Raw genomic sequence first — 18561 nt, 5'->3', positions numbered from 1 at the left:
GTACCTCTCCTTTATCCCTAGTGTGGACCAGTCCTAGGTACCTCTCCTTTATCCCTAGTGTGGACCAGTCCCACGTACCTCTCCTTTATCCGTAGTGCAGGTCAGTCCCAGGTACCTCTCCTTTATGCTTCCACCAGGAAGAACATTTCTTACAATTCAGGGATGTGTTTTCTGGTGATTGAAAGTTTTGCTGGGTTGGCATTGGGGTCTCTTAGATCTGCAAGACATCTGCCCATGTCCTTGTGGCTTTTAGGGTCTCTGTTGAGAAGTCAAGTGTAATTCTAATAGATCTGTCTTTGAATGTTACTTGACCTTTTTCCCTTTTAGGTTTTTAATTTTCTTTCTTTGTTCTAGTCTCTTTGAATGTAAGAGTTATTTCACAAGAGAGTATCACCTCATTTATATGGTTGATTAACTAATATTAAGTAAGAAACTTGAAAATTATTAAACTCGAAGTATTATAAATAGTTTCTATGAATATATTTCTTTCTCTGCTTCTTAAAGCCTTTTTTTTTTTCCAGAGCTAAGTTTTCCTTCATTGTCTTAGGTAGCTAAATTAATCAGAACAGGATAGAAGCAGCTTCCAACTTTGGCACCCTTGTTTTGCTAGTTTCAGGACTAGGTGCTCAAAGATTGTTTCAGGAACCTTATCTGCGTGTGTTGCTTGGTTCAGCATAATATGAAACAGGTCAAACGTATTGGGGACCCTCTTGTAGGAATTATACCATGACTGTGTTATTTTTTGATAAGTATAACTTGAAGCTGTAGATTGTAGGTAACAGCATAGGGACTGTTGGAACATATGTTAGGAATCAGTAATGAGTGAAACCCTTGCCCTTTCGTTCAGTTCATATTCTGGATGGGGTAGCTAGGTATTAATCAGTTAACTCCATAGTGTGCCAACAGTATGAATTGAAGTGCACGCTATCATGGAAAGAAACACACGCCATGGGGCAGGGCGTGGTGGACATGTGACCTACTCCCGTCATGGAAGGCGCTGTAGAAAGGTTGATTGAATGACGGTCTGAAACTGGATGGAGTCATCCAAGGTCGCACAGTTAGCTCGGCAAGTGGAAGACAGCGCCCGTGAGCGATTGGAGGTAGGCCGTGTTCAGGATGTGCAAGGGCAGGAGATCAGTCTGTCCCAACTGTAGAAAGTAGTCAGTGTGGACACCGAAATCAGGGTGTGTTCTAGTGTGAATTGATGGCCATTAGGATTAGGATATGTGGAGTTACAGAGGAAGAAGTGGCTTTAAAAGCTATTACATGGATAAAATTGATAGGCTTTGAAGGTTAGATAGCTACACAGGGAAGGCAGTATCGGTCATCCATTACCCTTCTCCTTTCTGTGGTTCATCCCTGAGCCTGTTATTTCAAGACAATGTCTGGCTCTTCTTGCCTGTGTCTGTTCTTAATGCTCTGGTGAGTGTCTGTGTTCTGTTTGGATGTTTTCCCCCCACCCCAGGTTGTCATGCTTATTTCCCAGGAGGGCACTGGCATTGGTTAGTTGATCAGTGAGCATTTACTGAAATGAGTATTTCTTGTTTCTGTAAATCTTTGTAACCTAAAATTATTTTATTAAAAATTACACTATACAAACACATGTACAGTGTTTCTATTGATGTCTAGGGCACAATAGATTGAAGGGCATGTATTCACCACCCAGGACCAGAAATAGACTGTTTTATACTCCTAAGCCTCTCTTAGGCTTCTTTCAGGGATGGATATACCCTGACCTGACTTTAAAAACAATAAAAAAATTTTTTTAGAAAAGTTTTATGTGTTGGGGTGTTTTGTCTGCATATATTTCTGTACAACATGTGCATGCTTGGTGCCCACAAAGGTCAAAAGATGATGTATGATCCCCTAAAACGGGAATCACAGATGGTTGTGAGTACTTTATGGTTGTTGGAAATCGAACCCACATCCTCTGGAGGAGCAAGCAGTGCTCTTCACTGCTGAGCCATCTCTCCAGCCCTATCCTGACTTACATTCAGTATTTCTTTGCTTTAAAGAAAATATTGGCACTATTTTATTGCTTGATGTCTGCCTGCCATTATGTACAAATTGAACACTGTCATACATCATTCTGTTTTACCCTCCAGGCTTACTAATGTGTAGGTGCTGCGAGGGCATTTGCACTGCTGTGTGATCCTCTCAGAGAATACATGTGAAATGGTTTGTTCTGTTCTTGATGGACAGTGAGGTTAAATTTATCATTCCTCTTAGGAATAATGTGGCTCCATGCTTTCTTATACATGGTTCCTTAGGCATGGGTAATAGTGTCTTGGCAGGTGACGTTGGCCATCTGGGCATGTGGGCTGATGTGAAGATTTATTGTAACACAGCATGGCCATTTGCTATGGTTAGTTCTGCACTCCAGTGGCTGGATTGACAGCAATGATAGAACTTGTAGTTCTGAAATAAGTCACACCTCCAGGCCACACACAAGGAGTGAGATTGCTATGCGGGGAGTGTGATGGTCACTGGAGGACTAGCCTTTGAAAGACATATGTCTTAATGACAAGCATTATCATTAATGAGTATCGTCATTAGTGGTTATGAGTGGTGGTACAGCATTTGGTTATCTTTGTTGAGGAGAGTTCTTCCTCTGATGCCTTCTTTACGGAAGAACGAGCAGAACCTCAGAGGCTGACTGTGCTTTGCTTTGCAGCTCCATACTTTTCATCAGTCCCTCCGTGACCTCAGCAGTGAACAAGTTCGGCTTGGAGATGATTTCAACAGGGAGCTTTTCAGAAGAAGCCGGTAAACTGGGGACAGCGTTCCTGGGAGGCACGACTTAGCAAGAGAATAAGCTCGTTCCTGTAATGGACATGTGTACAGAGATTCAGAAAATGATGATGTGCTTTTATATGACTATTTGAAAATTTATGTTTTGCTTGTGTTTATACACATGTGTACATGTGTGTTCTTGTATGTACAGATGCATGTGCATATGTGTGCAAAAGGGGACTGTAGGTCAAACTTGGGTATTCTTAGGAGCCCTTTTTTTAAAAAAAAAAAGTTTATAAATATGAGTATGTGTGTATGCCCCTGAGTGTGTGTTTGTATGTGTGTGTCTGAAGGCCAGAAGTGCCTGATCTCTTGGAGCTGGAGTTACAGGCAGTCGTGAGTAGCCTGGTCTTCCGCAAGAGCAGCAAATGCTCTTAACCACGGAACTGTCTCTTCATCCCTGTACCATATTTTTTGAGATAGAGTCTCAAAAATAAAACATAACAAACAAACAAACCCCCCAAAAGCACTGGGACCTGATGCTCACTGATTAGTGTAGGATGCTTCTCTAATAATCTCTAAGGGTTTTTCTGTCTTTACCTACCAAGTGCTAGGATGACAAGCACATGTTACCACACCCAGCTTTTTACATGGGTGCTAGGGAGTGAAAACAGGTCCTCACGGTTGTGTGACTTGCATTCTAGCAACTGAGCTATGTCATCAGTCTCTAATATTTATTAATAGGACAGTTCAAAGCCTTGTGAATTTATGGTTTCTCATGACTCAGTGATTTTTGCTGTAGTGAGTTGAAACCCTAGCTGTCAAATATATCAAGCATAGTCCATAAAACTTACCTGAAATTAGAAGAGAAAGGCAGGAAAGTTAGTAGTAAGAAAGAAGCGAACTTTAGGTTTCTAAAACTTCATTGCCTTCATAGAATGCTGATGTCATGGCATACATTAGGAGAGTAGGAGAGCTATTGGCAAAGAAGAGAGAGAGGGGACAGACACAGACAGATGCAGAGGAGAGACTGATGGTTTATACACTAACTTTTAGCAGTTCAGAGAAAAAAAAAAGGACATGAAACTTGTCTGTATGTAGACACAAGCCATTTAGAATCTGATTCCTTAGTTTACTTGCGATCTTTGAAAGCCTCTCCATTGAACTTTTGACAATTTAGTAGAGTTTCCAAAAGCTGTTACTAATATCAAATTTTCTCATTCTCTTTTATTTTCTTCATCAACAGTAACAAGTGTTTTACTTTGAAGTTTTTTTTTTTTTAAAGAGACTAAAGTTTTTATATTTTCTTAAGGGTAATATTCTAGGGCCGTTGGCAGGGTCCAGATTTAACTGTAGGCAGTAAGGTCCCAGAGCCTCTGCTCTGTACCCCATGCAGTAGTCTGTGGTTTAAGATCATTTTCATGCGGAGCTAGTGGGGATGAAGCACTTATATTAGTGATTGGTAAGCTTAGTTACTGGTAAGACAGAGAACTCAATGCTTGTGTTTCTCTTGACAAGATGATAAATTTGCAAAAATCAATCATTCTTCTTAATCTGGAATGATTTTACTCTGTAGAGTTTATACGTTTGGAGCAAGGATGTAGACAATCCACTGGGTCCATGAGTTTAGGAAGTAGATCCTGGAGAAGATGTAGAGACGAGTTAGTTGATCAGGTCACGAGTAGGTGCAATACTGTGCTGTGGCTCTCCTGACCTACAGACTACACCATTTTACTCCTGATCTATAGATCGTACCATCTAAGAAGTGTCTGCTATTTGGATGCACAGGGAAACAGGGAGACTTTAATCTCAAGTAGGAATTCAATTTATTTATTTGTGAAATGAGATGACATTGCATTGTAGATGAGTAAAATTGAATACGTTGCTTGTACCATGAATTATATTCATGTTTCTGATTATACTGGACAGGAAATAATTTGATTCAGAAGTGTTGGTATTTTCTTCTTTTCTTTTTTCTTTTTGAGACAGGGTCTCGCTATGTAGTTCTGGCTGTCCTAGAACTCATTACTTAAACTAGGCAGTCCATGAACTCACAAACCTTCTTCCTAAGTGAGGGAGTTAAAGGTATGCACCACCACATGGCTTAGTTTTTGCTTTTTGATATGTCAAAAATATGTTGAGTTATGCAAACACGGGGTAATGAGCTTTTAGAAAGGACTAAATTGGCTACCGTATGGAGAAAAGGTTTGAGGGATGTGAATTGGCAGTCTGTTGTTTTCATGTGTGGCTTGACCAGAGATATGACAAGAGATATGATGAACAGAAGTCTGTTTCAGAATGTGTTTTTAGAGACCAAAGAGCCAGGATTTGGTAATGGATTGCACATGAAGGATGCCTATCAAGGACAGCCCACAGATTTCTACTTGTAAAACTGAGGAAACAACAATTCTCCTTTATGATGTATGGAAGATTGGGTGAGGAAGCTGAGCGGCAGAAATCAAAGAGGCTTTCCCGGACATGTTAGATTTGAAATGCCTGTGAGACATTCAAGTGGAAATATAGAATAGTTAATCCTCGGGCTAAAAGAAAAAAAAGTCTGTGTTAGTACTATCTGAGTTTCCAGAGTGCTTGGTGGAGACAAGTGCTGTGGTCGTGGATGACGTAAAGAGAAAGACTGTAGAGGACAGAGCTGAGTCCTGAAGTGGTCACCCATGTAGGAGTCTTGTCTGTGATGTGGACTTGGCTGGAGGAAGGCCAGATTCAGGAAACCCAGGAGAGCCTGGAGATCTAAAGTCAAGAGAGAGGAAAAGGAACACACTTGCTCCGAGAGACTCACAGCTCAGAACACTTAGCTCTTAAGATATCTCTGCCAGGGGCCTTTTGGGGCTGGGGGTGGGAGTGGGAGAGGGAATAAGGAATAGGCAAGGGGAGGGCCTGAGTCAGGCACATTGGGTAGGGAAATCTCACAGCTCTGACTGACTAACAACCAGACCAGGCTGCTTCTTTATTTATACAGATTTCACAGAACAAAGACAGACTAATGATTATCCAAGGGGAACAGATTATGTGTTTGATTTTTCATTACATGTCCAGGGTTACAAGTTCAGTTACAATTAGAAAATACAGACAGAACAGATTTTATTCTTATTATCAGCCCTATAACTCCAATTTAAAGACTCTAAAGAACGTCTCCTCCAAAGCAAATGATAGCCTGCTTTTAGGCTGACAGTGTTTGCAGTTTGAAAGCACTCCAGGCAAACAGAAAATATCTGAAAGGGTCTTTTTATGACTAGCAAATACTAATACCTAACTCCTTATATCGTGTTGTTTCATCCTCAATGCTATAAAGTAGGAAAAGTTTTAGTCAATCTATCTTATTTACTGAGTTCTATTCCTCCAGGGGTGTACCGCCCCCTATCTGTAAACTACATTTTCAAAGAGCTTTAAGCCTATAATAAAAAGAGACCTTGAATCTGTAACCTACTCTCCTGGCCAGTCAGAGTTTGTCAATTGTCTCTATACCCTGCACCAGTTATACTGTTAGAGCTTGCTCCAGGGCAGAGACCCCAAGAAGATTTCTGGAGTAATGGCCTCATCTAGCTATGTGTTATGTGTGCTTAATGATCTCCAGGGCGAAGGGAAGCCTTCCAGAGAGAGCCAGATAAAGTTAATTTGAGGATTATACTAAAAAGACTCAGACATAAATTGTCTTGGGAAAAGACATAAAATGAATCAATGCAGAGCAGAAAGTCCCTAGGAATGCAACACACAGTGACCAAAATGCAAAAGTTAGAGACAGAAGGACAGTGGGAAGGACAGTGGGAAGGATAGTGGGAAGGACAGTGGGAAGGACAGTAGAAGGACAGCGGGAAGGACAGTGGGAAGGACAGTGGGAAGGACAGCTGGAAGGACAGTTGGAAGGACAGCGGGAAGGACAGCAGGAAGGACAGCGGTCAGCTCAGCTTTGCTGGAACTGTCAGGCAGCTGTGCTGGGTGACTTCATGACTCAGTTTCCAGTGGATATGGCTTTGCCATACTGTTCTCTGAGAAATTATCTAATTATAAATTATATAGATACAATAATGTTATTACTAAGAGGAAGATGCAATCAGAAGTAGTAATGGATACTGGGAAAAACAGCAGTTAAAATGCTCTCTTCTTAGATTATTGAGTTATTGCCGACAGGTTGGGTATGCCAGCTGAACATTGCAAAGATAGTTGCTTTGCGGTATGCCAGTATAAGTGGTGGTAAAGTATAAAAAGAAGAGTTAGTAAAGTTTTCTAAGAATTCAGTGAGAGTAACCCCTGTATGACAGCCGCACAGCAAGCTTGCAGATGCAGCCAAGCTAGAGTAAGAAAGTAAGTGGCTTTTGAGAACAGTATTGCCAAGGGGATGGGACTAGATTATATGTGTATGGGTGATTCATGCAGGAAGTGGGGGGATGTCAATGGACATGATGGACACCATGAAGCGATAAAGAGAATTAGGAGAAATAGCAGCCCCAGAGTGACGATGGTCCAGGTGTGAGGCTGACTGAAGTGTGAGATGGATGGTGAATATGGAAGAACCCCAGTTCTTCTCATGACGGGCTCCATGGCATGAGTGTTGTAAAATCACACAGGCAGCCAGGCGAAGAGTGCATAGCGGCAGTGAACGTGACCAGTACTGCAGAGGAGTTAGCGAGCTAGATACTTCAGAACAAGGAGTCAACTGAACCTATTTGATTAGAAATGATGTTGGCAACAAGCTAAAGGATTAAGAATGGAAAAGTGTTTGGATGCTGGTTGGGAGTCCCTGCAACAGCAGTGGAGTGTATGGGAGGGAGGCATTTACTTGCTGTCTTTTTAGACTCTGTGATTGATGGTGCCACTAGTTTGATGCACTTGTAAGGATGGAGTTTGTATATCTCGAACAGGCTATGAGATGAAGAGTTTTGTTTTCCCTTTGTTTTCCAGAACTGTTTCTTTGTTTCTTGCTAATTTGAAGCCCGGCTGCTGGAGAAATGCAGTGTGGTGGTGGTTCTCAAAGACAGAGCTGCAGCCCACAGCTTCAGCATTGTGTAGGAATTTGTAGAAATACACATTCATGGGCCTTATGCCTGATTTACTGATTCAGAAAATTTCGTGGGTAGGGCCCCATTAGCATGTTTTAACAAGCCCTGGAGGAGAATTCAGAATAACAATTACTGCGAAGTGGGGACAGGGTGAGCTCGGTGTTAAAGCACTTGCCTAGGAAATGCAAGGCTCTGGTGTTGGTTCCCAGCTCAAAACAATGACATCAATCAAAACCACTATAACTTTAAAGCATTTGACTTGAAACCTGTTTCTTTCTTTGCTTAGGTCTGATGCTGAAACAAAAAGGGTTTTAGAAGAATTGACTGAAAAGCTAAATGAAGCCCAGAAGCCAGATCTGGTGAGGAGTCTTCCGTTATAAAGCTTTATTCATAAGCTGTGAGTGGTGGATCATACTTGTAATTCCAGTACTCAGGAGGCTGAGGCAGGGGACTGCACGTTTGAAGCCAGTTTGGATAGTGTAGTCTGAATGCATAGCAAGACACTGCTGCCCCCTCAAAAAAAACCCCAAAAAACCAACCAACAAACAAAAACAGACAAACAAACCAAACCCCCAATCCAAAGTGTATTATTTCTACTTGTAGATAAACGGAAAGATGGTGGCCAGACAGGTCAGAATCTAATGATGCTTTAGCAGAGTTTAAAAAATATGTTCTTGTCCATCTTAGGAAACGTTTGTGCATTTAGTGAATGTAAGTTTGAAATCTGGGAATAGTAGTAGATAATAGGTAGAAGTGATTTCTACATTTTGAAATTGTGGAATTTTTAATGAATATTTGAAAGATATTTTGAAGTTCTGATCAGTGTCTCCTCCGCAGCATTTATTAAGTATTTGAGAAGGGCAGAGGCTTGGCGTAGTGCTGTGTAGCTGCTCAAGTGGCTCAGAGCATCCGAGACTGTAGTCACCATTGCTGTGGGACAGCCTGGCTCACTGTGACAGGAAGTCACCGTTGTCAGCGTGACTGGATTCAGAAGCCCCTGAGGATTAGAGAGGCACACATTGGCTAGACTGGGAGGCTGTTCCTGGGAGGGTTAGCCGAAGGGACAGCCTTTTCTTGAATGTGGGTGAGACCATGCAGCAGGCTGGGGCCTAGGCAGGATGAAGGGTGAAAGGAGAAAGCCAGCCACGCTCCAGCGCCCTCCTTTCTATCTCTTGACTACCACGATGGGAGCTGTTCTGCTCTGCTGCTGTCTTCTGTGTTCTGTTGAACGTGTGATAAGTCCTCCTGCCTTAAGCTGGTCTGCCAGGTCTTGTTTAATGTGGTGTGATTTTAAAATTTCTTAATGACCAAGTTTTATTGTTCATGTGCTTATTTTTAATCAAATCTTTATCCTTGAGTCTAGTTTAGCCTGGGCTACGAATTGAGACCTAGTTTTAAAAACATCAGACAAAACAAATCATTTTTTTTCCCCCTGCTTTAGTTTTTTTTTTTTTTTTGAGAAAAATATTAATAGAAAATGTTCCTCAAGTGTTAACAAACTTGTCAGCGCCGGGAGCAGGTTTTCTTCTCACATTTTGTTTTTTCAAGATAAAAAAAGTTAATAGAATTTTTTTCTCCTGGAATATTTTATTCAAATTTAAGAGTCTAGTTTTAAGCCGACTGTATTTCTTCATTTGTGTTTAGAGTTCCCTATAGTAGACAGGTCAGTTCATCTTGAAGTCTGAAATTAGTAGCTGCACCTGTCAAGAGATGGATTTCTTCTGTGTTCTGTTTTCAAAGAGATGACTCAGCGGCTGACCCAGGGAAGTGTGCCCATCTCAACAGCAGGAAATCTTGCTGTATCACCTACCTTTCCTCTCTGGTGATAATTGTTTTTTCTTTTTTTGTGAAGATCCATGGGTGGGGGGGACCCCTTACTATCTGTTTTCTGTTGTTGTAAGCTGACTCTTAATTGTTAAGACTTGGGAGTGACCTAGGTAGGCTATACTTACATTTTCACATGAAGTCTTAGATATTATTTCCAGGTGTATTAAACTCACCATCGGTTGAAGTTGTATCCATTTAAAATGTTTAAAACATCAAGTACTTCAATCATTGGTCATTTCTGGGGCTGACAACATGGCTCAGTGGCTCCAAACACTTGCTATGCAATCCAGAGTTCTATCCTAGAACCCACCTTAGACAGAGAACCAATTCTGGAAGGTTGTCTTCTGACCTCCACGGATGCACCAGAGCCTGTCCCCCACCCCCACATATGAATAACAACAACAATAACAACAGCAACAATAATAACAGATGAAGCTCTTTGAACAAAGTCTCTTTTTTTTTGAACATACTGACTTAGTTAATTGAACAGTTAGGTGGCAGGAAAGCAAGTCATTGTCTGATTGACATACAGCTCAGTGTGAGCTGAGTGTAGACATGTATAACGTGGCTTTAATGCATCCAGTTCTTATAAATTCTAGAATGGAGCCTATCACTTGGTAGGACTTGGTAGCTTTGCCATGTTCTTTAAGGTTTTTAAAAATTGTAGTTAAAATGAACATCTAGAAAGTTCCATGTGCCATTGTGGTTTTGGTGAATTACCACAGCTAAGCATATCCTTTTCCTATCACTGAGATCTGGACATGGCTCATTTGCAGTGTCCTTAGGAAGCTCCTTCTGGTCCCTTCCCATCGGCAGCTCTTCAGTCTTTTCTAAGTTCACTGCTGTTTGCACTTTTCATGCTGTAAGTTAACACTTCCTGTTGTACACTCTTATCTAGGGGAACCAGACTGGGCTTGCTTCATTGTCTGGTTCCTTTTGCTGTTCCTTATGGGTGTGCTACTTGTGGGCATCACTTGTTCTAGTGGGCATCACTAGTTCTTAACTGTTTACTTTTGAGTACTGCATGGATATATTGCAGTACATTTTTTGACATCCCAAGATGGACATTTTGGTTCGTTCAGAGTTTTGGCTGTTATGGATAAACACAGCTGTCACAGTTATTGTTACTTTCTTGTACATGGGAGTGCATTTCTGTCAGCACATATGTAACATGGAGTGCATATATTAGGTGATTTCAAGCTTAGTAGACACCAGTGAATAGATTTCTGAGATGGTGGCACCAGCTTGTCCGTCTCCACCATGGTTTGAGAAGTTGTGTGGCTCCATGCTTCCCAGCTCTGGCCAGCGAGGCCTTTTAAGCAGGCACTATGGCAGGAGTCTTATTATCTTACTGTGGCTTGCCTTTGCATTTTCATTATCTTATTTTTGAATGGTTGTGGGCTCTTGGAGCTTTTTGCTAATGAAATACCAGATTATATTTTTTGCTCAACTTTTTGTTGAGTTAAAAGTGTTTTGTTATTTTGTGGATCTTTAATGAACCCAGAGTTTTCTGATTTTTGGTTATATTGGTGTCCGTCAAGCCCAGTCATCCTCTTATCTTTCTCCCATAGTCAAACTTGGCCTTTTGTTTAGGTTTTTGGAGAATTCGAATTCAGATCCTCATGCTTGCTTACTTAGTAAGTTCTCAGTTCCACTGACCCCTTTCCCCAGTAGCTAAAAGCAGATTGTACTACACTGATATCTCTGGTATTCTGCTGAGTTCCTCATACCTGAGTGAGCCATGGTCATGTCCCTTTACACCATGACTTTTTTTTTTTTTTGAAAGCATTGCATCATTGTTGGTTTGAATTTGGAATGCTGGTAGTGCATATTTTCTTAAGTTTCTTCCGTGGGGTACAATATCTAAAGTAATATCTCATTTCATTTGAGTTACACCCACAAAGCAGTCAAATTGCCAAATATTGTCTCCCACATAGCTAGGGCTTTCTTTCTTGTATACCAAAGTGTAAGGGTCCAATGATTTGCAACAGTGAGTGTAGGTCCATTTAAGTAAGCCTGCACTCCCTGGTATCACCATTGCCACACATCAGGAACTCAGTCCATGCCAGATGCAGCTGGTGTCACAAAAGCAGTTACCCAGCCATCCCCATCCAGTGTGCTCCTCCATTAAGGCAGAGCCCTCTTTTAGTGCAGAAAGTTTGAGATGTCTGATTGTGTACTTACCTGGCAGCTCTTATCAAGTTATATTACCATAGTGTGTGTCTGCACTGTGCTCTGAAATAAGGTTTTCTGGTACATAAAGGCTTGAGAAAACGGTTTCACTAAACTCACTCGGTGTGCAGTCCTGATTAAAAGTAGCAGTCTTAATCAAAGCTTAAAACACTATTGAATTTTAGCAGGTCTTCTGAAGGCCACATGATGTTTGTATAAAGCTTAATTTAGATTTTCTGACTCATTTATTCCAGCCAAAGTTGACATTTACAATATAGAACTGTTTGGCATATTGTGCTGTATCTGTGATTTCAGGATGGCATGCTGTCAGAGAAGAGGCAGTTTTGTTTGTGAGCGTTAAACCTCACAGAAGCTGCAGCTGCTCTCCCCTCTAGAGTTAAGTTTAACTAGAATTGCCAGTGCCGAGCAGTTTCGCCATGCGGGATTTCAGTACTGAGTACATCCACGAGAGGGGATGAGCGGGAGCCTCTGCTCCCACCACTTCAACTTTCTGCTGGTGCTTGTTGTTAATCACATTTAGTGTACATTGTTCTGAGGTTGTACTTATTCTTCATGCATCTCCACAGGAAATAAAATACATCTTGAAAGTTTATGGAACACATTTTTCTTTGAGAGACAAAAAGTATTGGTTGTTGTCGTATATGCCAAAATAAGACCTGTTAATTCCCTGTGAATCATAGTCTCTTTTCGGTTGATTCAAACTGTGCTTTGGAAAATAGTAGTTATTATTGATAGCCTGAGATCATGGTGACTGTTTGTGATAACACTTAACTGTGATAATCCAAGTTACATTTCCCTCATAGGGGAAATTGCAGTTCATTAGTTGTCTGTATTTCACCTTGTTGAGTGAGATTGGAGTACATAGTTTGGTTATTTTTGGAGAACATTTCAATTTACTTTAGTTTTCTGTAGTTGTCTTCCTGTTAATACTACAAATGTAAAGAGATCTAGCTATTTCTGATCGCAGTGGTCATTGATGAAATTTCAAGAATTTAGTATATGCTGCATGTAACAGAACATGGATGTTGCACAGATTACAGCAATAGAACAAATAACAAGTAGTTATTTAAGAAGTGTTCTAGTTTTATTTTGCTACAGTGACAAACACCATGACCAAAAGCAATTTGGAGAAAGAAAGGGTTTATTTGGCTTATACTTCCAGGCCACTTAGTTCATCATTGAGGAGAGTCAGAGCAAGAACTGAACAGACTCTTGAAGCAGAAGCTTGGAAGAATAGATTCCCAGGCTCATGCTTGCCTAGCTTTTTATGCAGCTCAGGACTGTCTGCCCAGAGAAGGGTACTACTCACAGTGGCCTGGGCCCTTTGGCACCAATGAACCACAATACAGTCCCCCACAGGCCAATCTGATTAGGAAATGGAGGCTTTCCTCTCAGATGACTTTAGGCTGGGTCAAGCTGACAATTAAAACCCTTCCCTTCTCTTATAGACTTTTGAAGGTCATGTTGGCCTTCAACTATGTAGCCTAGGGTTGTCCTTGAACTCATGACTCCCTTACCTTTATTTCCCAAGCACCAGAGTTATAGGCATGCACCACCAAACCTGGCTTTATATCTCTTTTTCAATGACAGGTTTACTGAGCTATAATTCTCATCACATTAATCTACTTTAATATGTAATTTAGTGCTTTGTAGTAAATTGCCTGAGCTGTGTGACTGTTCCACAGCACAGTTCAGTTTAGAGCATGCCTATCACTGTAGCCAAGTCTCCTCCCTCTCTCTCCCTCTCTCTCTCTCTCTCTCTCTCTCTCTGCATGTGTACATTAAATCTCTTTCTCTCTTTCTCTTTCTCTCTCTGTATGTGTATGTTAATGTGTGCATGTAAGGCAGTGGTTCTCAACCTTCCAGTGCTACGACCCTTTAATACAGTTCCTCAGGTTGTGCTGACCCCCAAGCCTAACATTATTTTCACTGCTACTTTATAACTGTGATTTTGCTATTGTTATGAATCATAATGTAAGCATTTGTGTTTTCTGATGGTCATAGGTGACCCCTGTGAAAGTCCCATTCAACCCCAAAGAGGTCACATCCCACAGGTTGAGAAACACTGACGTCGGATTCAGAGGACAACCTTAGGTGTCGAATATTGCCTTCTACCTTGTTTGAGACAGTCTGGTCTCCCGTTTAGTGCTTTGTCTGACATGTTAGCTGGCCCATGAGCTTCTGGGAATTCTCCTGTATCTATCTCATTCTGTTAGAGATCTAGGATTACACATGCTTGTCAGTCGCTGCTTCATGACAGTTTTGGGGATCTGAACTCAGGCTCTTGTAGTTGCAAGCATCTTACATACTGAGCCCTATGAGTGGATCACTCTTGATTTTTCATGAAACACAAAACTAGCAAAAAAAAGTTTTAAATAAATAGGCTTTATTTATTCTTTTAAATGAATATGAAATGTTTTATGTTCCCTAGACATATATGTCACCAATGTAGATTATTTTATGAAGATATCGTGAAACAGAACTAGCAGAAAAATGTTTTAAATAATAGGGTTTTATTTATTCTTTTAAATGAATATGAAATGTCTTCTGTTCTCCAGACATGTACAATTGCCAATGTAAATTTTTTTATGGAGATGCAAAATGACATGTATAAAATCCATTTGAATTTGCACAACGGTTTATTAAGGAAGACCTTGTGTCAGAAAGGAGAATTCCTTCATGTTTGTTTTTGAGTCCTAATTAAACATTTTTCAATTTGCCTTTAGTGTGTGATCTTTTCAGCTTTTCGTTTTTTAGTAAATCACAGTTGAAAACCTTGGCAAGCTCTTGTGGAGCCCTTTGGATGAGGTACTGTGCACTCACAGCAGGGTCTTCCAGACCATCAGGCTTGTGGATAAAAGAGATACAAGGACCTGAAGGGAATAAGTTAATAAAGGAAATTGGTGGCAAAGCTGCTATTTCACCTTGCATCACCAGAGGGCACTCTTTTCTAGTTAGTATATTTCAATGCTGAGCAATTACTGTGTTGTAGTTTGAAAATTTTGAGTCTTGCTGTTGGGATAGAGGTATGGATATTTGATGATTGCTTTGTTTTGTAACTTTTAGTTAGCTTTTTGGCCAGGCATTTCTAAATGGTGTCATTAGGAAGGATTCTGTGAGCAAGTCAGTAGGTTAGGCACAGTGTTTCCCCCCCGGGCGCGGGGGGGGGGGGGGGGGGGCGCCGAGCTAGTTCCCTAATGCCACTTGTTCTCTGTTCATCTTGAGGTTTCAGATCGAGTGGAGCGGCGGCTTCAGGAAATAGAAAGAGAGATGCGCTTGGAAAGAGAGCTGGTGGAAAGACGTCATGATCAGCTGGGACTCGTGTCCTTGAAGCTCCAGGAGGTTTGTGAGAAGTGCTTTCCTGGGCTTGGCCTGTTAGTTAGTCAGTCTTTGCTACAGTGGTTATAACTCTGGTTTGGGATATAGCTCAGCTGGCAGAACACCACATAAACTGGGTGTGGTGGTGCCCACCTGTGAGCCAAGCACTTGAGAAGACAAATAGCCACAGTTCTATAGGTTGCACATGGTATATACAACCCACAGGTATGCAATTCATCCCATAAGAGAAGTATAGCCTCTGGTTATAGTTCAGAACGTAGAATGAAGCATCCTAGAGTTTGTATGCCCTTGGCTTTTTGGTTTTTTGTTTGTTTGTTTTTTATAAACTCTTCTATGGGAATAATAATCTCTAATCGCCTGGATGGGAGGATAAACGAGGTAATGCTGGTGTCTTTAATGTGCTCAACAGTGGAGTTACAACAGCTAAAGTGTAATTAATCTGATTGTTTGGGGGCTTGGGCCAGACACCAGGCAGCACCACATTGCAGCTCATTTTGTAAATAAAGTTTCGTTGGATCACAGCCCTTCCTGATCCTTCCTATCCCGTCCTTGGATGCTTGTGTAGTGCAGTGGCAGATCTGAGTAGTTCTGACAGAAAATGTCCTGCTTATGGTATTGCCTGTCTGGGCTTCACAGAACTTTGCTGTTCTGTGAATTAGTTTGTCATCAAAACCAGTTGAGAAGCTGCATGTTACTCTTCGGTCTTCATTCCTTTTTATATTGAAATTTTAGTTCTATGATGTTAAAAAGTAGAAGAAAGAATTTCTGTGTAATTGGGTCTCCTCGGCATTCATGGTTTACCATGACATTGCCATCTTTTGTAATATACCTTAAGTGTATAGTGTTTTATTCCGAAATGGTTATAAGAAGGCTGCAGGTATAGTGCAGGCTTCTGTTGCTGTGATAGAAGGCGGCCATAAGCCACAGGTGGAGGAAAGGCTGTATTTCAGCTTGTACTTCCACATCACAGTCCATCAGGGTGGGGCAGGGACCTGCAGCAGGAGCTTCTGGAGAGCCTGTGGAAGAGCGGGGCTTGCTGTCTTGCCCTTCATGGTTTACTCCACTTGCATTTTTATAGCACCTATGAACACAAGCCCAGGAGTGGCGCCACCCACAGTAGGCTGAGCCCTCTCACCTCATCAATCAAGGAAATGCACTACAGTCTTGCCTACAGGCAAATCTTATAGAGGCTTTTTCTTTTTTTTTTTCAGTTGAGAGTTCTTTTTCCCCAGTAACTCTTAATTTATGTCAGGTAGACAGAAACCACCCAGGACAAATGTAAATATATTTACATTAAAGGTCCTTTATGAGTAGTTTATATTGTTTAAAATCGAGGAATGCTGCAAACAGCCTGAAGTAAAATGGGAAATGACATCTATCTAGAGACAGGACTAGACACTACTGAGGTAATTTAAGATGATTCCTTTCTCTGGCAGCAGTGGTAATTCATTCCTGGCTCCTAAGTCGCCATTCACAGGTGTAGCTGAAGCAATAGGATGTAAAGCACACCAAACAAAATGAGCCAGTCCACCATGTGTACGCCCACCATGTGTATGTCTGTCCACCATGTGTATGTCCGTCCACCATGTGTCCATCCACCATGTGTACCTCCACCATGTGTATGTCTGTCCACCATGTGTATGCCCACCACGTGTATGTCCACCATGTGTATGTTTGTCCACCATGTGTATGTCTGTCCACCATGTGTACGTCCACCATGTGTATGTACGTCTACCATGTGTACATTTCAGGCTCTGAAATTCAAACCACCTGTACCCAAAGGTAAGCTTAGAAACTTTAGTTAGACCATTTCCATCAGAATTGCCATCGGTATGTAGTGGCTGTTTACGCCTGCAATTTATGTATAATACTCAATTTATGTGTTATACGCTATAAAAGATTGCCATCAAGCCACCGAAGCCAGCATTGAGCCGAGTGTGTGTCAGGACCTGTTCAGGTAGCTTCCTTTTCTAAATTTCTCAAAAATATATGTAATTACAGGTTGCTGACTGTTATCAATTGGCCACCTTTTCACATGTTAGTAGACACCCTCAGCTCAAACCAGGGAAAAAGAGTTCTACCATGAAAGGGCAGCGTAAGCTGAAAGGAGACAGTTGCCCTGCTTAAAAAACGCTCCATTTTTTCTCCATTTCACAGAGGAGGCACGCCCCTGTTACCTGGTAGTTATCGGAGGACACTTGGTTTGAATAATTAGATAGAGCAAGTGGGTGCTCCCCCCTTTTAAAAATCTTGATTTTTATACATTTATTCTGAAAGCAAATTGCATCTAGTGAGCATAAGAGCGGTACTGAAGTGACAATTGTTCTTTTTTGCAAGAGAAAATTAGAGAAAATTTCCACACTTATTTTCCTCTCTCTGCAGAATGCACACAATTACAAAGAAAGGGGAGAGGAAGATTGCTTCCCACCCCAGTTCTTGAGAAGCCAAAGCCTGAGTGTGTGCACTGCGATTGTCAGTAGGCTCAAAGCAGGAGCCGAGCTGTGGTTTGCTTTGCATCCCTGACAGTACAATAGAGAGATCACTGTTGATAAGAAACCTTTAATTTCGTACTTTGTCACTTTAATGTAAGCAGTGACCTATACGTTTTTAAAAGGTGCTTGTGGCTTATAAACAGGGCAGTGGAATTTGGAAAATATTAATTTGGGCTTTTTCTTGTTCCCAAGTTAAAAGGCCTAGAGTGTTCTGGAAAGGTCATGTTTAAGGAGAGAGCTTTGCTTTCTTTTTTATATTGGAAATGCTTATGGAAATTCCTATATTAAATGCTAATAGTCCCGGTGTGTTTGTGTCTGGCTTTGTTGGGAGTTGAAGTCAGCTGGGTAAGAGGGCCTGGACTTTTTAACCATTACAGTTTGACATTTTTAAAATGTGTGTCTCAAAGACTGAAGGACTATGAGTCCTAAAATTGTTGAGAAATTAGGAAGATTCACTAAAAACATCCTAGGAGTTAGAGGTTGACAGTCATTTTCAGCTAGAGCTTGAGGGGCAGACCTAACACACGGTGGTTTTGAGGGGACCTTTGCCTTTTTTCATGTAATGAAAAGCAATGTTAAGCACTGGGATGTGGTGGATGCAAAGTCAGTGTCCTCTTCCTATTTAGAGTTGGTTCCTATGGAATGATTTACCTTCTTTTTGTTGCCAGCAGCTCTGGGCTTCCATTCCCTGTTTCAACATGGCCACTCCTACTGTTACGGGTGGATGGCAGGCTTTCTCCTGGGAGGAAGGATGGCCGCAGGCTTTGGATCCTGTGTCAGTATCTCAGGAGAAGTCTTGCTGGGGTGGCCTGCTGGTTATAGTTTGTAAGGTCACCTCTCCATAAGTTCCTTTAAGTTCTTTGACTTTATCAGTTACTTTTGTTACTGTGATTAAAGTACCGTGACCCAAAGTGACTGATGGAAGAAAAGTTTATTTGGGCGGGCAGATGGTTTCAGAGGGA

The 18561-nt window shown here is 41.3% G+C and overlaps 1 protein-coding gene across 1 annotated transcript in view; it reads left to right on the top strand.

Annotated features, from left to right (window-relative positions):
• The window catches only part of Cep128 (centrosomal protein 128), a 344929-nt gene that overhangs the window by 34393 nt on the left and 291975 nt on the right, over positions 1–18561 (top strand). The window contains exons 8-10 of the mRNA XM_028777280.1: positions 2675–2766; positions 8035–8107; positions 14994–15110. Of these exons, the coding sequence (XP_028633113.1) occupies positions 2675–2766; positions 8035–8107; positions 14994–15110 (282 nt within the window). The remainder of the gene's footprint in view (positions 1–2674; positions 2767–8034; positions 8108–14993; positions 15111–18561) is intronic.

Source organism: Grammomys surdaster, unplaced genomic scaffold (assembly GCF_004785775.1).
Source record: "Grammomys surdaster isolate TR1022 unplaced genomic scaffold, NIH_TR_1.0 279, whole genome shotgun sequence".
Lineage (NCBI taxonomy): Eukaryota > Metazoa > Chordata > Mammalia > Rodentia > Muridae > Grammomys > Grammomys surdaster.
The sequence above is the reverse complement of the archived record's forward strand: the minus strand, read 5'-3'. Positions and strand labels throughout refer to the sequence as shown.